The 24,947-nt window shown below is 45.7% G+C and overlaps 1 protein-coding gene across 7 annotated transcripts in view; it reads right to left on the bottom strand.

The window, feature by feature from the left end:
* Positions 1 to 24,947, bottom strand: part of TNRC18 (trinucleotide repeat containing 18) — a 117,587-nt gene that overhangs the window by 68,306 nt on the left and 24,334 nt on the right. For all 7 annotated transcript variants that reach the window (XM_029576510.1, XM_029576507.1, XM_029576511.1 and 4 more), the window contains 4 exons: positions 15,537 to 15,662; positions 10,754 to 12,535; positions 2,404 to 2,506; positions 1,029 to 1,234 (listed from right to left, as the gene is read on the bottom strand). In XM_029576510.1, the coding sequence (XP_029432370.1) occupies positions 1,029 to 1,234; positions 2,404 to 2,506; positions 10,754 to 12,535; positions 15,537 to 15,662 (2,217 nt within the window). The remainder of the gene's footprint in view (positions 1 to 1,028; positions 1,235 to 2,403; positions 2,507 to 10,753; positions 12,536 to 15,536; positions 15,663 to 24,947) is intronic.

Below are 24,947 nucleotides of genomic sequence, written 5' to 3'. Positions count from 1 at the left end.
CTGCCTTTTACCGCGGCAGCCCATTTAAATGTTAAATTGGGCGCACGGGAGAGGTGGATCGGCGGGCGTAGGGAGAGCGGGCGCTCGGTCACGCTTGCCATTTTGAAAGTTACTGGAGAGCTGGATGCAAGCATCTAGGGGGAAGGGAGAAGCCAGCGGGGGAGGGGTTAGGAGTAAGACAGGGATTGCCAATCTGACTGCAAATCACTGGGACGTCTTCCTCAAAGTCAGTTTGCATCCCAATGCACGCTGATACTTTTAGTTATTTGTCCACGCCCGTCACCCTCCGGGGAGAAGCAGGGAAAAGAAAGGACACGAGAAAGCACACAGAGATAAGAATTAGAAGTGGGATTTGTCAGGACCCTGGGAGAGACCCAGTTTACATAACGTTATCATCAGTGCCCATAGGGAGAAAGCAGGTGCTCGGGTCTAAAATGAATGCAGGCTCCCCCAAAACGAACACAAATATTCTTCCCGTCTCAATACTGATTTTTCCTCCCTGCCCCCGCCCTTCTCTCTGGCCAGGGATTATTAACACGGCACAAGCCTGCGCAGGTCTCCACCTCGTTCTCTGGCTTCTGGCAGCACAGAGTGTGTGAGAACAGACCAACCTTTTCATAACTCTGTACCTCGCGGGAATGCGCACAGCCCCCTTCTGGCTGCCCGGGGTAACTGCGGCGTCAGGTGCTACCGCATTCGAGCCTGAACAACAACAACAACAACAACAACAATTCTGCTTCTCTTTCTGCCTGTCCATGCCCAGGCACAGAGCCTTCTGCCTGCCACATCATTTGTTGCCAGGGAAATCACTGTGACGTCACAGCCGCGGCTGAATCAAGGCAGCACAAAGCACGGGAGCTCACCGTTCCAGCTAAAAATACCCACTCTTCACTGCCATTCCTGAGATGCTAAAGGATCTCCCTGTCACAGTACCTTCGGGTATGGTTTCCTGACTGCTATTAAAAGGCACTTGAAAAAGAAAAAAAAACAAAACAAAAAACTTGGGGCCAGTTTGCCAGTGCACATACCGTAGGGATGGCTGGCTAGCCACATGGAAGGGCTAACAGTCCTGGGAAGCCAAGGGTGTGTTGCCAGGTGTGAGGCTGGATCAGCAGGCCAACGTCCCGAGCCGGTCATGGCTGGCCCGCCCGTCACCATCAAGTTGGAATTCAAGCCGTTCGTGGCACAGCCAGCCTGATGAATCCGAGTGAAGTCAGCCAGTTCCTTGCTTTCTCTGGTCAAGAAGGAGGAGAAGCCGAGGAAGCTCAAGAGATGATATTTTTCTAGAAGGTTCAGCGTCCACAACACTATCGTGCAAAACAAACAAACAAACGCCCCCCCCCCCCCCAACCACAATGAGATAGATTTATAGGGGCAATAATCAAACTGCTGGCATTGGTGCAAACCAATAACCAATGCCAAACTATGCGGGGCAGTTTTGCTTTCATTACTGACCTCGCCCCCAGAAAGAGAGAAATCTGAACCCGATTTCTCTGTGGGAAATATTTCCATCGTAAACCCCCCCATGCGCAGTTTTAATTATACAAAATACGCACACTGTTTCATAGCCCCCGCCCTGGCCCCACCCCCGGGAATATCTCTCAACCACGCAGACAAAAATTACCTGTTAATTCTGCCCACATTGAGCACGGGCAATTTTCAAAGCCCTCCCCATTTCCATGAATAAAATGTTTGGTTTATGGTTTTTTTTTACCCATGGAAATAGTTTTGGAAGCCGCCCTCAAAATACTCAGCTGTGATCTCAGTTTCCTTTTCACGTAAGCCATCAACACACACACCCCCTCTCATATACACACACACCCTCTCATATGCACACACACACCCCCTCTCATATACACAAACACACACACCCTCTCATACACACACACACACACCCCCCTCTCATATATACACACACACACACACACACACACACACACACCCCTTTAACACCAAACCAGACAGCTGAGCATGGCATAGTATCAGAATCATCTTTTGATTTAGTTCAGAAAAAAAAAAAAATCAAGGACACCACAAGGACGGATAATTTTCGAGCAGTTTTACCCAAGTAATTCTTAATGGAGTAGCAAGGAAAGCATTTTAACTTTTACAAGCTAGAGAGCATCTCTGCAGCTGCTTTGTGTAACTTCTGCACACAAAATGGGACAAAATTAAAAAAACAAAACCAAAAACCCTTCCTTCCGTCTGAACCCCATGCCACATCCTTGATCTAAAAGCAAAACTGTTTTAAATTCATGGTGCCACCCAGTAAAGGATCCTGAAGCCCTGCCCCCCCCCCCCCTCCAAGTTTTCTCCAGAAATAAAAATTGACAGAACACCCAAGATATGTGCAGAGAAAGATGTTAGATGGTCATACCAAGGTGCTGCATTACCAGCACATACCTGAGTAATTTCTCCTGGTCCCGATCCAATCGCCCTGCCAGGAGGCGATCATCCCGGTGACGGGTCCTGTCATCTCCACAGTCATCCTCTGAGCGGCCAGATCCTTCAAGAGAAAGCAAAAGAATAATATGCACCATTCACACTACTCTTGGCTTTGGGAATAACAATAGAAAATATCACCACCCTCGCACCACCTCCTGTAAAATCAGTGATATTCACTGCAATAACATTTTTATGCCATGCAGCCCAATATATATATTTTTTTATCTATCACTAACATTTTGAGATTAAAAAAAAAAAAAAGAACTAGTTATCAGTACATTCCTGAACAGGCAGCCTCCCATGGCACCATTAAATAAATTTCCAGTGTGTGTGTGTGTGTGTGTGAGAGTGTGTGTGTGTGTGTGAGAGAGTATTTGAGTGTGAGAGTGTGTGTGTGTGTTTAACAAAATCAGAAAGATACACAAAACTTCCAGAATATATGTGTGTGCGTGTGCATGCGAACAATTCCTTCTCCCAGTCCCCCTCACTGCCTCCACGGACTCCTCTGGGAGGGAGGGCACAGCGGCAGGGAAGACACTGGGCACTTTGCAGGAGAAACCAGCTGTCTGCCTCCTTCACTGCAAGCCACGAAAGACAGTGGACCACACAGATTTCGGGTAATTTTACTGGTAAATTGTGCGTGTTAAGTTAAGAAAGGACACAGATGGAAATTAGTGTTAAGGCGTTCTCCATTTACTGTAAAAAGAAAAAAAAAGAAAAGCACTTAAAAATGAAGCTTCAACAAATCCATGTGTAAAAATGTCTTCCTGCCATTAATTTGGATGCGGGTTACAGATGGAGCTGCGCGTTTTCCTGGTCCAGGAAATCTGCACTTTCAGGATTAAGGAGTTCCTCTTCCCCTTATTTTTAATAACTAAGTCTGAGTCCAGCTGTCAGACCTGACTGGAGATACACTGGGCACATTGGTATTAAGCAGCCGCTGAATCATAGGAGGGCACGGACAGGGCCCATGCAAGCACATCTGGAGCCCTGGGCAAACCTTTGGTCCTCCGCCCCTCCCCCAACTCGGCAGTGGACCCAGCACAGTATTCCCTTCTCCGGCCCGTTTTGGCTCTGGTACAGTTGCCCCTCTGGACCTCATGCTGACAGCATTTTGCCAGCCCCCGAATCTTGAGACTCATTAATGGAAGCACCGGCCCTGGGCAACGGGTAAAGCCAGGAACTCTGAGCACAAGACACGGCGTCATCTGCTTTCCCCTTTCACACCCTTCCTTCAGCTTCCCTCCCCCTCCCTCCCCCCCAGCCATGCTGGATGTGATCCAAAAAGAAAAACGGAAGCAGGATGCAAGGTCCATTCTTTCCCTTTAAGTAAGAGGAGCAGATCCAAGCCATCGAGGTAGGCCCTGCATCTCAGAGCTCTTCTTCCCGCCCCCCCCCCCCCCCACCCGGGAACTTTCACTTTTGATCCAGAGCCATCCAGTTGGCTAACGCACAAACTCCCTCGGCTGCTGGGCTTTACTGCTTGGCATGTTCCTGCTTTCTGCTTCACTTTAAAAAAAAAAAAAAAACGGGAATATTGGAAAAATCTCAGCAGCCCTAAAACCAAAAACACACACAAACCCAGAGCGGCAAAGCTTCCTGGTCAAAGAAACGGAGAGCACAGGACTTAGCTCTGGCCTGGATCTTCGGCCCCTCCGAATGGAGCACTAGCAAGCAGTAAAATGCTTTGCCCACCGGGCAGAATGTCCCCGTGCACAGCGCGTAAAATAATAAAATGTTCCTTTGCTTTGTTTTGCCCGGTTCATGTCTCCTGCTCCTTTGGGCATCCCGCTCAAATCTAAACTGGTCCCTGTTGAGCTATGGTGGCATTACCCTTCATGCACAATAACCCAGGACTGGAAGCTTTATGAATAAATGGCTATTTTGCAGAACTATAAGACAATCTTTGCTAACTGGAAACAGCTTTAATTTTGCCATCACACGTTCCTCTCTGTTTTGTTTCCCCCTGTTTATTCCATCCCCTCACCAAGCCCAGCCATCGCAGTGAGAGTCCTCAGACAAAGTCCACTGGCCAAGGCTTCTTATGGAACTCGGCTAAAGTGCATCCTAAGAATGGCCACTAGGTGTCCCAGTTGCATAATGACCAAGACTCCTTCTCCCACTGCCCCCCTCCCCCTCCCTCCTGAATCAAACCCAGATCTGGCAGTACACAGGACAATGTCAATTTATTTTTAAGTGTAAAGTTGAGAAGTGTGCAATGTCAATATTATTTTAGTGTTATACACCTCCTCCCCTCCTATCCTGGGCAGTGTGTCAATCTACTAAACATTTAGGAGCCCATATTCAGCCACTGAGTGGCTAGATTAAGTTAGCCGGACACACCTATCTTGCTAACTTAACTGCAGCACCACCAAATATACCCGGGTATATTCTGGATATGTCTCCAAATTCTGCGGATAACTTTCCAGTTAATCCATCTAAATGGCTTTTGAATATCTACCCTTAGCATCAACTAACCAGGTGTCAGGCATGAGTAAGCAGAGGTACGGAAAGCAATTTACCCAGAGAGAGTCCATGCTTAAGGAGTTTCAGTGGCCATCCAAACTAATTGATGCAATATGTGGACAACTGGTCTGACCAATGGGCCAATCGGTTTTTATTTGCTGTCATCTAGTAACCTGGTGCTTTAAAATGTCATGCAGCGACATCACACGTCTGGGTTTTATGGGAAATGTCACAAGGTTAACACCAAGGGATGACACCTATTACCAAACGAGCCAGTAGACAACTCTGAGATCTTCTGGCACATGCCAAACCACCAAATGGCTTTGCCAGATTTGCTGGAGTCCTCACACAGAGAAAGCATGTTACCAGTTGATTCTGTGTCGTCACAGGATAGGCAGATTCAATCCTGGTCTTACCCTAGAGCATCTGTGGACTTTCTCTGAGAAAAGCAGAGCTACCAGTTGATGAGTGCAATGGAGATAAAACCAGTCTGTCCAGATGACATGGGGGGGGCCACAGTAAATAAATAAATAAATCCATGCAGGCCAGGAGCCAAATTTGCACAGCGAGACCCATCCACCCCAGAAGTGGCTGTGAGTGTTGTTGGATTACTAACATGCAACAGATCATGACAACTCTGGATAACAAACTCTACAGAAATCCTTTAAAACAGGATTAAAAAAAAATAATGAAATATTCAGCTCTCCGTTGCCAGCCAAAAAGTGGACTGTGCTGAAGCACTCGGATGCAGAGATCTTTTTTTTTTTTTTTCCTGCATACCATCAGAGACAAAAAACAACTTTCATTAAGAAAGTTGCCACCTCTGTAATTTTCAGTGTGTCCCCGATATCCTGGCTGACTTCTCTCAGGGAAAAGGCCATGGCAGGCAGCCAGGGGACCAGGCACTCTTTCTGGAAGGGAGGGAGGCAGTGGTTCCTATCAGGCACCAGGAAGGTAGGTTTGTAAATTGTACTCTGGGGTGGATATTAACCATTCAAAGAGACATCGTAACACGCGTCGCCAGCACCACACTATGTTACAAAAGGTCACTTGGGCTGAGCAACGGAAACTAATTAAAAAAAAAAACAAAAAACTTAGAAAATAGCAAAACAAAATTAGCCTAGACTGCCTAATTGCGTTGCTCTGGTCCTACAGGGTACACAATTAATACGGTCCAAACAGAGGTGGGCTGTAGTAAAGGCAAGCAGGACACGGGAGCCGAGAATGTGCCGCGATTAGGCAGAACGCCGCCAAAAAGTGTCCGCGCTCTGCGCGTCGCCCGACATAACTAGGCCCGCGCCGATTCCATTTCTCTCCCCTTCCCTTCAAAAAACGGCGGCGCCACCAAATTCTGTGACAAAAAAGGACCGATTGAGTCTGTCTTGGGATGGGCGTGCAGGGCACTTAATGGAGTCGAGGTGCCCCTGCCTCGTTTCAAGAAGGTAAATAAAAATTGGGGGCTCAGCCCGTCCCCCTGCACGGATCTCGTTCGCAACCTCAACTCAGAACCCTCTGCTCTCTCCCGTCAGGACTTCGATTTACAGATAACGCTGAAAACGCGGAGAAACATCTGGCTCAGGGCCCGATTTCCCCCCCCCCCCCAATGGGAAAATATAGTAAAGCAGGCCCTCAAGTCTAAAACATCTCTCCGGTCCTCCTCTAAAACATAACCCGAAACGCTCAGCGTGCGCACAGCAATTCTTTTTCAGTGCTGTTATTACCAATTCATTATTTAAACTGCCATCAATTAAAAGCAGTATTTATAGTCCTATTTTATTTTAGAAACCCCTGTCCTGCTGACACACTTTTTTTTATTTTTTTTTTTAATAAGATGATTCACTTTCAGTACAAACCACTTATTGTCCCGATCAGAGAATGCCCATTTTGTCCATACAGTGCATGGCACGTCGGGTGCATACAGAAATCTAATCCATTATGCACAGTGGAAAGGCTCGGGGCCCCCATTCCCTTGGCAACGAGGCCTAGTCCTAAATGCTTGTATTTTGCTGTCCAAATACTACAGATTAGTCACCTTAAAGCCCGCTTTCTTCTTCCTGAAAAGACCTGTAAATTCAAAAACGTTCCCGGCTCGGTGTAAAGCAAGCTAATGTTATTACTGGAAGGGCTTGGCAACACGAGAGAGAGCTTAAAAATACATCTACGTGTGCAGCAGGGGGATGGGGGGGGGACACGCCTGCTCCCTGCGTCCAGTCCAGCTCCGCTGCCTAGCAACGAACCCGGGGACCCGTTAGAATTCAGGCCTTGTCTGCAGCCTCTCTCGCTTCTCCCTCAGTAAATTACACTTAATGCTGCCTGGCAGGGGTTCTGGTCACCGCCTGCCTTAACAAGCGGCTCCCTGTATGAGCCGGGAGGCCCAACCCCTTGGAAGAAGGCAGGGCAAGGAAGCAGACCCAACTGGGGTGGAGGGGGGTGCAGAATGAGATTTGTTAGATAAAAGGATTGAACGTGAAAGACCGCTAAGCTGGACCGGCGAATGTCGTGCATGGCTTGTTTCGTTTAGCGTTCCCGCTCTCCTCGCCCCCCATTTATAGAGGTTTAAAAGTAATCGTAGAATGAAATGAACGGAGCTGACACGGGTCTCCGTTCCCTTCCCTTGGGGCTGCCGATCACTTCGGCCTCTGGACATTAGAAGCACGTCCAGCAGGAGGATTGATGGATAAGATATTTGCAGGTCACGCGCTGTCACATTTGGGGCGGTTGCCCCGAATGTGAAGCCTGATACTTCACTTTCAATGCATATACAGCAGAGCTCTCTGCTTCAACGGCAGGGGAGAAGAAAAGAGGGTTCGCACTCACAAAGCGGGGAGTAGCTGGCTTGTTACGGCGGTTACTACCCCAAACCAAATGTGCCTGATACTTCACTTTCGATGCACATCCAGCATGGCTCTCTGCTTCAACGGCATGGGAGAAGAATAAACTGATACTTCAAGCATATCCAGCATAGCTCCCTGCTTCAACGGCAGGGGAGAAGAAAACCAACCAATAAGGGCTGTAAAACATAGTCTGGGTAAAACAAATAAGCATGGGAGTAGCTTGCTTATTGCGGCGGTTACTACCCCTACTACCTCTAACTAATCAAGCTTGATATTTCACTTGGATGCAGCTCCATCACTGCTCTCTACATTAATGGTGGGGGTGGAAGGGAAATAGAACCAAGAGCTAAGAGAAACAGATAAGTATGAGAGGACAAATGTGTGAAGCTTGCTGGGCAGACTGGATGGGCCGTTTGGTCTTCTTCTGCCGTCATTTCTATGTTTCTATGTTGCGCCAGTGGTAGAGCCCTGGCTTCCCCCCCAAAAAATGGGTAACTCTAATACAGCCGGGGCTCCCCGCAGCAATCTTAGCTGCATTCATAATCTCTCCCCCCCCCCCCCCCCAATTTATAAAATCCCTCACACCACAACAACTGCAAAGCTCTTTTCAACAATTTTCAAATTCCTTCCCGCTGCCGTTTTGGAGTTGCCCTTTCGGTGAGAATTATAAAAATTGTCAGGTCCGGCTTGGTAACATTTCCTGCGCCTTCTGCCGAGGCTCGGCTTGGCCCGTTTCAATTGGAATCGCACCCCAGATGCCCCCCCCCCCCCCGTGCCTGCCCCCCTTTCACGGGAAGTCTGCTGCTTTCCTTTTTACCCACCACCTTCTTCATTAGCCAGGTGACAGTTTATCTGGGCCCTTTCTCCCTGCTCACGACATCCTCCCCCAGCCACCTTTCTGCCCCGATTTATTTATTTATTTATTTATTTATTTAAAAGCTTTTCTATACCGTCATTCGCAATCACATCACAACGGTGTACAAAATATGTTTAGAACTGTTTGACATTCACATATTCAAATATCAAAGGTAAATAACACTAACACTGGGAAAAGTATAAACTCATAAAAACAAATACAACTTATTAAACAGCTAAAATGACTAAAACAATCATGAAAATAAAACTTAAAAATCAAATTAATAATAGCTCAAAAATTGCCTGCAAAAGCTCGCTCAAAAAGGCAAGTTTTTAGTGCTTTTTTTAAAACTCCTGTAGTCAGGTACATTCGTGGCTGTTGGAATGGGGTGGGCCACACGTGGGCTGATCTCTAGGTACATTTGTGGCTGTTGGAATGGGGTGAGCCACACGGCTGATCTCTAGGTACATTCGTGGCTGTTGGAATGGGGTGGTCCACAGGGCTGATCTCTAGGTACATTCGTGGCTGTTGGAATGGGGTGGGCCACACGGCTGATCTCTAGGTACATTCGTGGGTGTTGGAATGGAGTGGGCCACACGGCTGATCTCTAGGTACATTCGTGGGTGTTGGAATGGGGTGGGCCACACGGCTGATCTCTAGGTACATTCGTGGGTGTTGGAATGGGGTGGGCCACACGGCTGATCTCTAGGTACATTCGTGGGTGTTGGAATGGGGTGGGCCACACGGCTGATCTCTAGGTACATTCGTGGGTGTTGGAATGGGGTGGGCCACACGGCTGATCTCTAGGTACATTCGTGGGTGTTGGAATGGGGTGGGCCACACGGCTGATCTCTAGGTACATTCGTGGGTGTTGGAATGGGGTGGGCCACACGGCTGATCTCTAGGTACATTCGTGGATGTTGGAATGGGGTGGGCCACACGGCTGATCTCTAGGTACATTCGTGGGTGTTGGAATGGGGTGGGCCACCCGGCTGATCTCTAGGTACATTCGTGGGTGTTGGAATGGGGTGGGCCACCCGGCTGATCTCTAGGTACATTCGTGGGTGTTGGAATGGGGTGGGCCACCCGGCTGATCTCTAGGTACATTCGTGGGTGTTGGAATGGGGTGGGCCACCCGGCTGACCTCTAGGTACATTCTTGGGTGTTGGATTGGGGTGGGCCACCCGGCTGACCTCTAGGTACATTCGTGGGTGTTGGAATGGGGTGGGCCACACGGCTGATCACTAGGTACATTCGTGGGTGTTGGAATGGGGTGGGCCACACGGCTGACCACTAGGTACATTCGTGGGTGTTGGAATGGGGTGGGCCACACGGCTGATCTCTAGGTACATTCGTGGGTGTTGGAATGGGGTGGGCCACACGGCTGATCTCTAGCTACATTCGTGGATGTTGGAATGGGGTGGGCCATACGGCTGATCTCTAGCTACATTCGTGGGTGTTGGAATGGGGTGGGCCACACGGCTGATCTCTAGCTACATTCGTGGGTGTTGGAATGGGGTGGGCCACACGGCTGATCTCTAGGTACATTCGTGGCTGTTGGAATGGGGTGGGCCACACGGCTGATCTCTAGGTACATTCATGAGTGTTGGAATGGGACAGGAGCGATCCCGGTGGGTCTTCGGCTGACTGGGTCTGGGGGGATGCGGTGGAGGGCAGCTGGGCAGAAGCGAGAGAGAGGGTACCAGCCATAGCTCAGTGGCGACACTCGCTGACCAGACTCATACGGGGCCTCTAGAGGGAGTTGTGCCCTGTGGCCCCTGGCCGAGGACCATCACTGTAATGGCCGAGCTAGATGAGATTTGAGGGGGGGGGGTGTTTGTTACAAAATGAGGAAAATCCCAGGCAGGTTGCAAATGAAGGCTCATGGCCAGTGCCAGCAGGGAGACGATGCTAATCTACACCAGTGGGTCAGCAAGCAGCACTGGGAATAAATAGAAAAATAAAAGCAGGGGAAACCATCTTGTAAACAGCAGCGGGCGAGCGATTTACCGTAACCCTGTGCACTTTTTTGCACCATACACAATCCATAAGTCGGCAGTCTGTAAATTCCATACGGGCTATCCTGAACCAACAAGGGCATAAAAGATATAACAGCAGTGAATAAAGAAAGACAAAAATGATCGTATTCTACCTTTTATACAGCTCATGGAAAGTGAGTGCTCTCTGTCTGCTAGGTTGGCTCCCAGTTTGCTGCCGCTGTTGTCCTTTTGTCGGGCCACGGCCACAGCTATGCCCACGGGCGGATGCCTCACTTCCACTTCTCCCTGGGAGCCCATGCTGTCCCGTCCAAAGGACTTGGCACTCTCGGGCCTCTCTGGGTCCCTTTTTATGTGCTTTCCACACTGCTGGGAGAGCAGCTGCTGAATCTTTGAAGCGCTCAGCTGGGTCGGGTCCATCTTCATGTTCCCCAGCCCTCCAAAGGGACTCTTCTTGCCGCTGCTCTGCCTGGCGGCCGCCTCCTTTGCAAAGCTGCCACTGTACTTGATTAGGCTCTGCATGGCGGACCCTTCCCCGTGGGAGGCGGGGTGGAGGGCCTCAGCAGTCCCTCTGGACCCCCCTGAAGGCCTCTGGAGGCTACTAGTGGAGTCCAAGTAGGCTTTCTTGGATTCCTCCTCCACCCGGCTTGCGTGATTGTGCTGAGCGGCAAGCACTGCCATCTGAGTAGTGGCAAAGTTGCCCATTTCAAAAGGTTTCCATTTTTGTTCTGGCAGCTTGAGCTGCGCATGGTCTAGGTGTTGCCTAGTAGAGTCCATTGTGCCGTACACCTTGGCCGATTCTTTGGAGCCAGGTCTCTGAAACCTGTCCCTATCACAAGCACGGGGTTCATTCTCTAGGCACGATTTCATCAAGTCCTTTGAGGCCAGGAACTCTCTGCTTTCCGGAGATCCAAGCCCAGATCGATTCAAAGAAGGTTCAGAGGTTACAGGTCGTTTTAATGCCAAAGAATTGGATCTGATCACTGAGCTCTTCTCCCTCACGACCTCCACCCTTTTGGCATCACTGTGGCAAGAGAAGTCCTGAGATAAGTGGGGACGAGAACCATCGGCATACGATCGCTCTCCAGGAGAGTTCAGCACGCATAATTTGCCTGCATCCTTAGTTTTGTTGTCCCTGGCCTGTGATGCAATCTGGATTGGGCCATTTCTCTCATCGTAGGCCTCAACAGAAGGCACAAAGGTTGGAGCGATGACTTTGTGCTCCCTACCTGGTTCCTTGGCTGGCGGAAAGATGGTGTACATGCTGGAATGGACAGGCTGCGGAGGGAATGTGGAAGAGGAAACCATTTTTGTGGGTTGCTGTGAAGGGTGAGGGGAAGAACAACTACAGGAAACGTGCAAAGTGCCAACGGAGGTTACAACAGAATCACATCGTTTTGTTCGGTCCATGTGGGTATGAGTTGAAGGCCTCATGTTCTCATCATGTCTGTTGGGATCCTTCGTACATTTGTCTTGTTCAACACCAAAAACCTTTGACAAAGAGTCCCCACCACTATTACAGTTACTCAACAGAGACGTCTGTAAAGGGTTCTTAGACTTTGGTTCTCCACTGCTGGCACCTCGATTTGGGAAGTGTTCAGAGAGAAAGGGGGACAGGTGCTCTGTAGCCTTAGCAATCCTTTCCAGTTTCCTCTCATTGTCTGGTTTAGTTTCCTGGGTAAGATCTACAACACTCCTGGGTCTAGGCTCCTCTTTATTCTTGTTGTCCTTTTTAGCATAAAGTAAAGACAAATCATTCCTGCACAGTCTCTCCTTGGCTGAGTCTTTCAGAGACTCCTTAGTGCTCTTATGCATGTGTCCACTAAAGTCCTTCTCACGCAGAATGGAGCTTGGCGTGTGATTGGCCACTGTCCTGGACACAGAGGAAGGGGGATGCAAAGTGGACTGCCCTGCGTGGCCCGATAAGTAAAACCCATCTGAAAAAAAAAAGAATGAGTATAAATAAACCCAGACTTAAAAGCAGGCAGGCAGCAGTAGAAATTACAGTGACCTTAATAAGGCTACAACACCGTAAATGGTGATGGATTAGGAGGAGCGTATTCTTAAGAACTGAAGTCAAAGTTCTTTAGTTTCATTTGCACTCAATCTCAAGCTGCAAAGAGTGCACTTGCTAGGTGCAAGAGAGCAGTTCAAAGCCAGTCTCTCGGCTTCATTCTGGAGATTCTACCGGACAAGTGCGCCAACCGTGCAGCTTGGGATGTGGGCTCAGGCGAGATCACTAAACTCAAGGGTGTGGCGTAGGCAGGCAGAGGTCGTCATTCGCTACTGTCTTCCGATTCCACCACCAGGAACATTAGAGTTTTTTTTAATTTTAATTTGTAAAATTTTTATTAAAACGAAAGAACAGGTTTAACAGACCATATGAAACAGCAATAGAACAGTAAAACTCAGTCCAATAGGAACATTAGAGTTTTACTCCAATCTCCCACCCAGTCCCAAGCAGTACCTCTTCACATGCAGCAGCGGATTTATACCTACGGCTGCCCTTTGGCATACGGATAGTCAACCGCCCTCCCTCACGAGGCAGCATGGCCCGCAGATGATGATGCACAGCAAGGCAGTTGTCCCACAGGGGCGACTACCCCTACTCTGCCTATTGGTAAACCTGTCCTTCACTGGATGTAAGAAGGTTGTCAGATGCAAACTGTACAGAGCTACAACCACAGCAGGACAAGAAACAGGGCAGGTGTGGCTCCTTTTCATAAACGTGGAAATAAGGAGGAGGCTGGGAAATACAGAGCAGTTAGTCTGACCTCAGCAGTGAACAAATTAATGGAAACACTGCTAAAACAGAGGACAGTGCAGCTATGGAATTGAATGGGCTGCAAGATCCAAAGCAGCGAGGTTTTACTAGAGTTAGATCTTGTCAGAAAATTTAGATCAATTTCTTTGATCAGGTGACCAGAGAGTTAGATTGCTAGATGAGATGCACTTGGATTTCAGTACGGCCTTTGACCCAGGTCTGCACAGGATACTTAACAATAAATTGAGCCCCCTTGGCCTGGAACCTAGAGTGAGTGACTGGGTTAGAAACTGGCTGAGTGGGAGTGAAGAAGTGGTAGTGGTAAATGGAGTATACTCTGAGAAGAGGCACATTACAGGGAGCGGTCCGTGGACCGGTTCTTTTCAAGATTTTTGTGAACAACTTAGCTGAAGGATTTTCAGGAAAGATTTGTCTTTTTTTACCAATAATACCAAAATCTGCAACAGGGTAGACAGCCAGGAAACCACTGAAAACATGAGGAGGGATCTAGTGAAACTCAAGGAATAGTCTAGAGCAGGGGTGGGCAATTCCGGTCCTCGAGGGCTGCAAACCAGTTGGGTTTTCAGGATATCCTTAATGAATATGCATGAGAGAGACCTGCATACACACTGCCTCAGTTGTATGCAAAGCTCTCTCATGCATATTCATTAGGGATATCCTGAAAACCCGACTGGTTTGCAGCCCTCGAGGACCGGACTTGCCCACCCCTGGTCTAGAGTCTGGTAGCTAAGATTTTATGCTAAAAGAAATGCAGAGTAATGCATGTAGAATGCAAAAACCCAAAGAAGAGGTGCAGTACTGGAGGTGAAATTCTTCTAAGCATGAAAGAACTGTGGGACCTGGGGGTGATTGTATCTGATGACCTTAAGGTGGCCAAACAGGTGCATAAAGTGATGGCAAAAGCCAGAAAGATGCTTGACTGCATAGGGAGAGAAATGGTAAGAAAAAGGGAGGTGATATTGCCCCTGTATAGGTCCCCGGTGAGACCTCATTTGGAATTCTGGAGACCGCACCTTCCAAATGATATAAACAGGATGGAGTTGGTCCAGAGGGCGGCTGCTGAAATGGTCAGTGTGATCTTTGTTCTAAAGTGTATGGGGATAGACAAAGATCCAAACTTGTATAGTCTAGAGGAAAGGTGAGTTGAGGGAGATATGATAAAGACATTTAAATATCTCAAAGGTTTCCATGCAGAGACGGTGAGCCTCTTTCACCAGAAATGAGGCTCTAGAACAAGGGGTCATGCGATGAGGTTGAAAAGGGATAGAATAGACTAGGAGTGTTCCTAGTGAATATTTCTTTACAGACAGTGTAGTGGATGCATGGAACAGCTTCCCAATGAAGATGGTGGATACAAAACTGGAATCTGAATTCAAGAAAGAATGGGATAAATGCAGGGGATCTCTGAGGGAGGGATGGGAATTGTAAGGCTAAATTAGTTGGGCAGACTAGATAGTCCGTAAGGTCTTTTTCTGATGTCATCTTTCTAAAGATATTATCTATCTTGGCCTGCATTATATAGAGGAGTGGTTACCAATCCTATCTCTGGGGACCCTCTGCAGTCAGGTTTTCATAATATCCACTATGAATATGGGTGAAATATTTGTATACAATGCAGGTAGTGCATGCAAACATATATTTCATATACATTTGTGGTGGATATCTTGAAAACCCCACTGGCTGAAGGTCCCTGAGAAAACGTTTAACCACCACCTCAGTGCAGGACTCACTTGGAAAATTGGCTTCAGTAAATCAGAGACTTTGTACCTTCAAATTTGGGTTTTGCTTGGAACTCGCCTGCTGTATGAAGGCTAAGTGGAGAAATCCAAGGGAGTTCAAACTCTGAATGTCTAGATTCCTGGTCGCTGTATTTCCCATCACCGAATGTGCAGAAACCAGCTTTGGAGTTCTGTAGAATTTTAAGCTTCCTCTCACACCCACCTTTCCCTCCTTCCTTTTGTCACCCTGCAGTTCCTCTTCTTCAGCTTTCAGAAAAATACTTTGCATCCCGGACATTCACATTACAGATTGACCCACATTTTGCAAAGCTCCAAAGAAAGAGAAAGGCTGAGAAGGATTCCTGCTCCCACTGGGGTTTTTAACCGCTCGCACTTATAAAAAAAAGAAATCTATTAAAACACCCATGTACTGACCTTTCTGAGATTCGAAGAGATTGTGCTGACCGAGCTGTGCCAAGAGGGAGCCTCCGTTGCCAGGGGGCTCCAGGTGACTCAGGGGAATATACGAAGAGTACAGACCATTTGGCAAGTGGGAATATCCTGAAAAAAAATTAAGGAAGAGAAACATGAACTTCAGAGCAATTAACAAGACTTCCTGGAACAACATTTTATATCTTCTTCACTGCTGGGAGCTTTAGATCCCTCCCCTAACAGTTTACATCGAACAATACTGTTACCAAGCTCTCAAAAGCTTACAAATACAAAGACCACCGAGCAGGTAAGTTACCCGTGGTTAACTCTACCAGATTTATCCAGGTAACGGTGCCAGATTAAGTCACCCGACTAACTTGAGAACAGCGATTTATCCTGTCGGTTGCCAGACTCCGTTCAGCCCGTGCTGACGGGCTAAGTTTAACTGCGTGGCCCGGGAATGCGTCCAGAGCCGCCTCGCTGTATGCAGGTAAATGCTGTGCCGGGAACGATTTGTCCAGCAAAATTAACCTGCTAGTGGGGGAGGGGGCATTTAAATCAAAGGCTTATCTGGGTAACTTCCAAATTTAGTCAGAGAAATCTTTTGAAACCGACCTCAGTTTTTGTAGCATAAATATTTAAAAACAAACACAACCATCCATTCCCCAGCCACTGACCCCCCCTCGGAAATGATGAAAAGTGCTGAAACCCCATTTGGTAGCACAACCTACTCGAAACTAGGGAAATGCATTTGTTTTATTTTGTTTCTCTGCATACAAAAAAAAAACTATTTTCACATATAAAATCAATTTTGTGCGCATAAATATCACTTCACACACATAACGAAATAAAACAAAAAGATTTGGCACAGAAAATGTCTTGCATCACCCCCTGCTCGAATGAGCAAGGCCGTTTCCTTCTGAGAGAAAAGTGCAGGGTTTGCAATGGGGTTGCTAGAGCAAGAGACCAGATTTATTCCCTGCAGCCCTTGCACCTCCTCCCCCACCCCCGGCCCAAAGCAATCTAGGAAATCGAGCTGCAATTCAAGATAATAAATCACCTATGGGGAGTGCAAGTGGCCACCAGCAAAACTTCCCAAGCAAATGGATTTACCTAAAAACACAGGTGGCACAGAGTGAAGATCTGCCTTAGGCAGGTTTCCAGCACAAATTAGGTAGATGGCAAACTAAACTTCAGGTTTTTGGTTGCAGTCCTTCTGTAAACATCAGCAGGTGATATGAGATAAGGTGTTTGGCAAGATTACACCTTGACTGCCGGACAAGGGAATCCTCAAGAGAGGGCAAGGGTTTGGTTTTTTTTTCCCCCAGCCACTCGAGTTTTCCCCTGATCGGGCTTCAGCCGTAATGGACCGGATTGGATTGCGAGGTCTTTTTGCATTCTGATTGAGGTGAGTAAATATTTTACTTCAGCCCTAAACCCCCACCCACTGAACCAATAGCAGCGCTCCTATAGAGATCACTGGGACAGCAGGAGAATCCAGGAAGTAACATGCTACACCGTGCTGTAGAGTTTTGAAAGTCACTGACAGTCGCTCAGATAACCTGCCATCCGGAGACCGTACACACACACACAAAAAAAAAAAAAAGCCATTGGTATTACCTACCTTTGGATAGCAGAGACCAGCTGCCATCCATAGGTGGTACAGGCTTCCATCACACATGGGTGAGTAATCATTTTCCAGACTCTTCCCCGTCACCGGTGTCCGGCTTGGAGCTCGAGATGCCTGGGACATACACCTAATGCTCAGGGGCCTCTGAATGATTTGTGCACTTATAACATGTAGGCTTACACTGGTCTGCCAATTTAAAAAGCATTTTTTTCCACAGAAATTCAATCTAGCCCAGCGTCTACCACACAGGCTCTGCTGCTCTACAACTCCCATGTGAGCAAGTCGGGCACCAGCCTCAGAACAATTTAAGCCTACTTACTCTTAGTGGAATATCAGAGGCCCTCTTCCTTCGGAAGATGGGTTGCAATGCACTCTCTCCTAATCTAACTAGGGCATTTGGTAAGATCAGCTAATAAATGAACAGAACTTAGGGCTGGGGGATATACTGACTGAGTGAAAGGCCAAAGGTTGGGTTAATTCACCTTTCAGCTACTCTCTGGGGGGTGGGACGATTAAGTTGCTACAAATATTTAACAAGGACAGCTATGGCAGCAGAAGCAAAAACAAGAGAACAGTGGACAATCCATCCCTTTGTCTCTGCTCAGAAGACTTTGCTACTTTGTAAAATAAAATTAAATACACGGCATGGTGGAATCAGAACAGGACAAGACTGGCCAAGGTGTCATTAAAAACTCTTCCCATCTCCCCTGCTTTCTCCAGTTCCTTGCAGGTATCCAGGCAACTGTTCAAGCAATCCAAAGCACGTGGGGTGAGGTTAGGCTTCCCAACTCATCCCAAGTCAACCAAACAGGTATGATCCAGTCCCAGTTTTTGCCCCAATGCATGCAATGATTTCTAGTTGTGATTTATCAAAGGGACAATCAGAGCTACAATGCCATGCATACAGTGGGGTAAAAAAAAACAGAACTGATTAAGACTGTTGGTCAACCAGGGGCAAGGTGGAAGGCCTAGGGGGGGCAAGAAAGAGGAGGAAAACGTAAATTGGAATACTCTGCCATGAACCATACAAATTCCAGCATTCAGAGAAATTTGATGAAGGCTCCTAATCAAATGCACAGACACAAAATGTACTTAAATAGCTCGTCTTCATTAAGGGTAGATGTACCAAGCATTTTTCCCATAGACCTAAAATGGGACTCTTTAACAGATCTGACCCAACATTAGAAAAAGGTTGAATAAACATATAGCTATAGGTGAGCCAGTGTGTCTGGATTTTCATAAAAACCAGTCCCTCATGAGGAAATTAGGATGTCATGGAATAGAAGATAATGTTCTATTGTGGCTTGAGAACTAGTTAAAAAGAAATAAAACTGAAAGGCTAAATGGTCGATTTTTTCAATGGAGAAAGGTGAATAGGCGAGTGTCCCAGAGATGTCTTCTGGGACCACTGCTTTTTAACGTATTTATAAATGACCTAGAGATGGGAACAATGAGTGAAGTGTATTAAATTTGCTAATGATACAAAATTATTCACAGTCATTAACTCACAAGAAAACTGTGAGAAATTGCAAGAGGTCCTTTTGAGAATGGAAGATTGGACATCCAAATGGAAGATGACATTTAAATGTGGACAAGTGCAAAGTGATGCATATAGGGGAGAGCAACCAAAATTATATCTACACAATGCAAGGTTCCACATTGAGAGTCACCACCCAGGAAAAGGATCTAGGCATCATACTGGATAACATATTGAAATCCTCTGCTCAGTGTGTGGCAGTGTCAAGAAAGCAATAGAATGCTAGGAATTATTAAGAAAGAAATGGAAAATAAAACAGATAATATCATAATGCCTTTGTATTAGTCCATGGTGCGACCACACCTTGAATATTATATGCAATTCTAGTCACTAAATCCCAAAAATATATAGCAGAATTAGAAAATGTACAGAGCAGGGTGACCAAAATGATAAAGGGGATGGAACAATTCCTGTGAGGAAAGGCTAAAGAGATTAGGACTTTTCAACTTAAAGAAGAAACAGCTGAGGGGAGATATGATAGAAGTCCATAAAATGAGTGGAGTGGAATGGGTAGATGCAAAACAGTTGTTTACTCTTTCAAAAAGTACAAAGACTAGGAGACATGCAAAAAAGTTACTATGTAATACATTTAAGACAAATAGGAGAAAATATTTTTTTACTCAACGTATAATAAAACTTTGGACTTCGTTGCCAGGGGATGTGATAAAATATGTTAGGCTGAATTTAAAAAGGGTTTGGACAAGTTCCTGGAAGAAAAGACCATAAACCATTATTAAGGTGGACTTGGGGAATCTTACCTACCCTTCGTGATCCTGCCAGGTACTTGTGACCTGGATTGGCCACTATTGGAAACAGGATACTGGGCATATATTATGTTCTTATGGTCTTTTCTCAGTCTCACAATGTAACTAGAATCACAGGGCTAGAACAACAAAGATGCTATAAAGTTTTTTGTTTCAGCAAAAGAAATGTTATGAAAGGTTTTTATTAAATCAATAATAATCCTTTGCCATTGCATAGCTTTGTGACAGCCCTTAAATCTGCTTCTAATCTGTAAATGGATTTGTAAGCATTATGAAACCCTACAGAATTACAAATTTTCGCATAGACCTGTATTGGGGCTAGTCATTGTAATGGACTACAATTCCCGTACTCTCCTTAAAGTTAGGCTGATATCCTTGAAGTGCTATTGCCTTTCAGCCTCATGGTCTGATTTACAAGGATCAGTGGAAACTGAGACTTGATTAGACCAAACTATGTTGCATTACTCCAAATGGAAGCCAAAAGCCAGCGAGAGCTAGGGACCACAGCAAGAGTTCCATAGAGAGCGGCAGTGTTTGCTCAGTAAGTCAGGTTAGCATAAAGGTAGCCAAGACCTCGGATGGGATTTCTGTTCGTCAGAATTGCCTGCTGCTACCTATGCTCAGCCCTCATTGCCTGGTGAGCCCACAGCAAGATAAGGCTTGGCTCTTTTTCTAACTGATCTCATGAACATCAACAATGTATTGGGAACAGCATAGCAGAAGCAGTAATCAAGACTGAGACACAGTTGAAAGTATTCACAAGCCACCACTGAATGTTACTCCAGGCCCAAGCTCTCACTGCAGGCTGAGTGCGCTGGGTAATGCGCCAGGGGGAAAAACTAAGAAAATCCTTATAACCTGGCTAGGAAAAGCCTTCTCACCTAGGGACTGAGCAGCTGGTGAGGTGAAGACTGGGTATAATTGTAATTGCACCCGCAGAAGCATTTTGTACATTTGAATCCTCTGAGTCAGAAGGATTTTTTTCTAGAATAGATGTAGACCTGCTGTCACTATACAGCCTGCACATAGGTTACCTACTACAGAAAATTACCCTGCTTATCTGCCCCCACAGTGCACCAGATACCCTTGTATCTTTTTATGGTATCACAAGAAAGCCTTAAAGTTCATGGTGCAATGAAGGAGTACTAGAGTTGATCTTTTATAGTTATAAAAAAGGTCAATTAACTAGAGTATCTGCCTCTAGTGCTCCCTTTAAGAGTTCACAAAAACGAGTCACACAGGGATGTGCATTCAGATGATACAAAAGTGAAAAACATGATGAATGAGTCATTTTCAGTTTGAATCAACAAAATCAAAAGGGCACTGCCCCCTGTAAAATCCAAATCATTTTCAGCTCATTCATTTGGTCTCATTAAAATCTATGGAAGAAAGCAAAGCGATGCTTTTTTTTTTTTTTTTTTTTTTTTAACTTGAAGTGAGACTGAATTGAACTGGTAAGGAATAGGACAAGGAAGGATGATGTTTCAGCATTTTTTCAACTACCTATCCCAGTTGGCCACTGCATGGATTGACTTCATTTCTTTAGGTGAAAATGAAACTAAGAACACTTTGGGTAATCAGCACTTTGTTCAGTCATTCCTCCGTTGGATCTTAGAGAGAGAAGTCAAAGATTCTGAAGCTCCTTGCTTCAAAAATTAAGAGGGAAGAAGTAATTAGAAAAAAATAGTTTACAGAAGAAAGCAAAGTGCACTGTTAAGGTTCCCATATTGACACAGTGCCTAGCTGTGATTTGGAGTGCTACCCAGTAGCAAAAAAAAGTCTAGAATCTCTGGGAGAAGGTTACAGTGTGTCTCATCAGGGTAAGATTACCACTATAGCTGACACTGTGCCAGTAGTTGCAGGAAAGATACAGATAAACTGTCTGTGTATCTTGCAGCATGTGCACTGCATTGACTTAAGGCAGCCTCCAGCTTTCTCTGTGGTAGAAGAGAGACAATGTAACACTGCACAATTCTTATAGGTGCAACTGTTGCACTAAGTTGTTGTTATTGGGCAATTGTTACTGCTCAGCCTGCTCCTCCCGCCCTGCCTCACACTTGGTTCAGGATTTTGCTTGTGATCATATCACTGTGTTTGCTGCCATACTCCTCACTCTGTGCCACAGAATGCTTGTGTCATTGCTGGTGCTTTGGGTTATACAAGTCATTGCTGTTGATGCCCTTTGTTGCTCTTGTGGTGCTACTGTTGTGAAGTGCTATTCCTGCTACTGCTGGTGCCTGCCTGCAAGTTTCATTAAACTTGGATAAAAAATGCTAATGTTATATTCCAAAATAGGATGAATTACGGTACTTCCACCACTGACTTTAATGGAAACGAATGAAACAGCACAACAAGCGAAAAATGAATTTGGGCATCAAAATGAACAAAATTAATTAAAAAAAAAAAAAAATTTAACGAGCCTAAAATATTTTCCATGCACACCGCTAAAGTTATATATCATTGACTGAACAGTAGCTATGTTTCTATGTATTGTTTAATGTGATTGCTCCATGGTACATTTCCTGCTGGTTACCTGGGACAGTCTTGGCTAACCTAATCCCTTAATAATTTTATTTATCCAAGTTGTGGGTATTTTTTTTTCCTGTTTCTTGTGTCAAAGCATAGAATACTTCTGGGAGGATGTACTGTGATAGAACCTTCCATATAATTAGTGAGTGTTTTAGAGGCACCAGAGAAGGGGGGAGTGGAAGATGCAAGAGATATCAGGGCCCCCTGAGACCGCACCATCACTACTGGGAAACTCAGGATCTCGTCAGCCAACAGGTATGGAAACCACAGAAACCCCAAGGGGTGCTGCCCAATCTTGAACTCTTCCTTGGAAATGCTGCTAAAGTAGCTTCCTACCAAGGTAATAATGGACTTCCCAGCTCAAGATATCACACAGAACAATAATCTGGGAGCATGTTAGAACTTTTGTTAGTCCTAAAAAGGTCACACATCTCCATATCCCCAGTTACTATTTCAGCTGAACATGAGACAAACGTACATACGGATTCTAAAATATGCAAAGCCCACAGAAAAAGCAGAGGTGCCAACTTCTGTTCAAGAGAGAGATTTCCTCATTTTTTTAAAATTAATTACTGATTTTCTGACTTCCTCCAGTGTGTTCCAGTAGGAGAGAAAGATGTCTCTCTCTTTTCATCAAAGCTCAAAATTTTAAAAAGTTCCAAAAAGTTGGCATATATAAAAAAGAATTTTGCCAGGAATGTCTTAATGAAAAATATATAAAAAGGCTGCACATATAAATATATGTTGGTCCAGAGGGGGACTACTAAAATGGTCAGCGGTCTTCGTTCTAAAGCTAATGAGGTTAGACTTAAAGATCTAAACATGCACACCCTAGAGGAAAGGCGAGACAGGAGAGATATGATAGAGACATTCAAATATCTCAAAGGTTTCCATGCACAGGAGGTGAGCCTTTTTCAACAGAAAGGAGGCTCCAGAACAAGAGGGTCATGGAGTGAGGTTGAACGGGAGCAGACTCAGGAGTAATCTTAGAACATATTTTTATTTATTTTATTTTTTTTTACAGAGGGTGATGGATGCATGGAACAGCCTCCCTGAGGAGGCAATAAGAGACAAAAACAGGAAAGCACAGGATAAATACAGGGAATCTCTAAGGAAATGATGAGAATTATAATGCTAAATTAATTGGGCGGATGGTCCATGCAGTCTTTTTCTGCCAACGTGTTTCTATGTTTCTATTTACCAACAAGACGTGTGATAGCCTTGGAGACGACAACTCAAATATAGGCTGTAATCAGTTATTAAGGATAACTATTCTTTTGACTTGGTAGCCTCTCCTTTCGCTTCCAACTCAGATGGAACCGGGACATGGATTTTGGTGTTACGGCCCTTCGTTCTCAAACATCCTAGAGCTTTCTCCCTTGTTTTAATGGACTGTTCCTAGCTCTTTAGTGAATCTCGAATCCCAGACTCTAAATCGAGCCACCAGATGTCACCCTTAACCTCCCCCAGGAGGTTTGAACCCTGCCTCCACAGCATCTCCACCACCAGCTGATCTGCGACACAGAAGACCCAACCTGATGATCAAACTGGAAGATTCAGCTACTGGGCCAGCCCAGGATGAACTGTAATAAACGTCTGCAAATGAATGAAATTTGACAGGCCTGTGAGAAATTACTGCAGTATTCACATATCACAGAAACAGCCCAATTATAGTTTTACATTCAAGGGAGAAAAGGAGAATACATTCAGAGAATTTATATTTGCGGAAACTGTGTGTCTGTCTATGTAAGGTACCCCCATGCAGAATGCAATGATGAGATACCCTGGTCTGTCTATGTAAGGTACCCCCATGCAGAACGCAATGATGAGATACCCTGGTCTGTCTATGTAAGGTACCCCCATGCAGAACGCAATGATGAGATACCCTGGTCTGTCTATGTAAGGTACCCCCATGCAGAACGCAAGGACGAGATACCCTGGTCTGTCTATATAAGGTACCCCCATGCAGAATGCAATGATGAGATACCCTGGTCTGTCTATGTAAGGTACCCCCATGCAGAATGCAATGATGAGATACCCTGGTCTGTCTATGTAAGGTACCCCCATGCAGAATGCAATGATGAGATACCCTGGTCTGTCTATGTAAGGTACCCTCATGCAGAATGCAATGATGAGATACCCTGGTCTGTCTATGTAAGGTACCCTCATGCAGAACGCAAGGACAAGATACCCTGGTTTGTCTATGTAAGGTACCCCCATGCAGAATGCAATAATGAGATACCCTGGAACCTTGACCCATTTTCAGATCAATACCCAGCAAAGATCAGAGACTGGTTATGGGCTAAACATCACCATACTACTTCTCCACAGGGAGTATTTTATTACTTGGAACTTCAGTGTGCTGTAAATCAGATCTTATTAATCTGTGCACTTCGCAAAGTGAGTTTTTCTCAGGACTAGGAGTGATGCAATGTAATAATCATATGTAAAAACTTAACATTACCAGTTCTTCTACCAAAGTCCAAAGATACTGGTACACTCTTCATTTGCTATCAGATCGAAACCTATTGGCTTAATAGTGATTTTCTTGTGAGTCTGCACACTGCTAGTTTATTGCCGTGAGCAGTGTCACAGCAGGCCACACTGGCCTTCCTATCCCAGTGGTAGCCCAGGTGCCTTCATGTTGGCATGACCAACATCTTTGTTATGTGGGTCAAACCTGTCCTATGATACAAATCAAATCTGCTGAATTGATTCTATCTGCACTTTTCTGTCTCTGTTCCTTTCCAAAAAGGTAGCTTCCCATTCATTAGGAAAATATTTACAATTACAGGTTTGCAAAACCTGTATAACCCAGTTCAAATCTACCCAAAGAAAATGTCACATAGGACTGGGCTTCCACCAGCTTCAAATAGGACTTTGTTTATTTAGGAAAATCTGTATTTGATTGATTTATTTATTTATTTAGTGTTTTTCTATACCGGCATTCGCGA

The sequence above is a fragment of the Rhinatrema bivittatum genome, chromosome 14 (assembly GCF_901001135.1).
Source record: "Rhinatrema bivittatum chromosome 14, aRhiBiv1.1, whole genome shotgun sequence".
Taxonomy (NCBI): domain Eukaryota; kingdom Metazoa; phylum Chordata; class Amphibia; order Gymnophiona; family Rhinatrematidae; genus Rhinatrema; species Rhinatrema bivittatum.
This window is presented reverse-complemented; position numbering and strand designations above follow the sequence as displayed.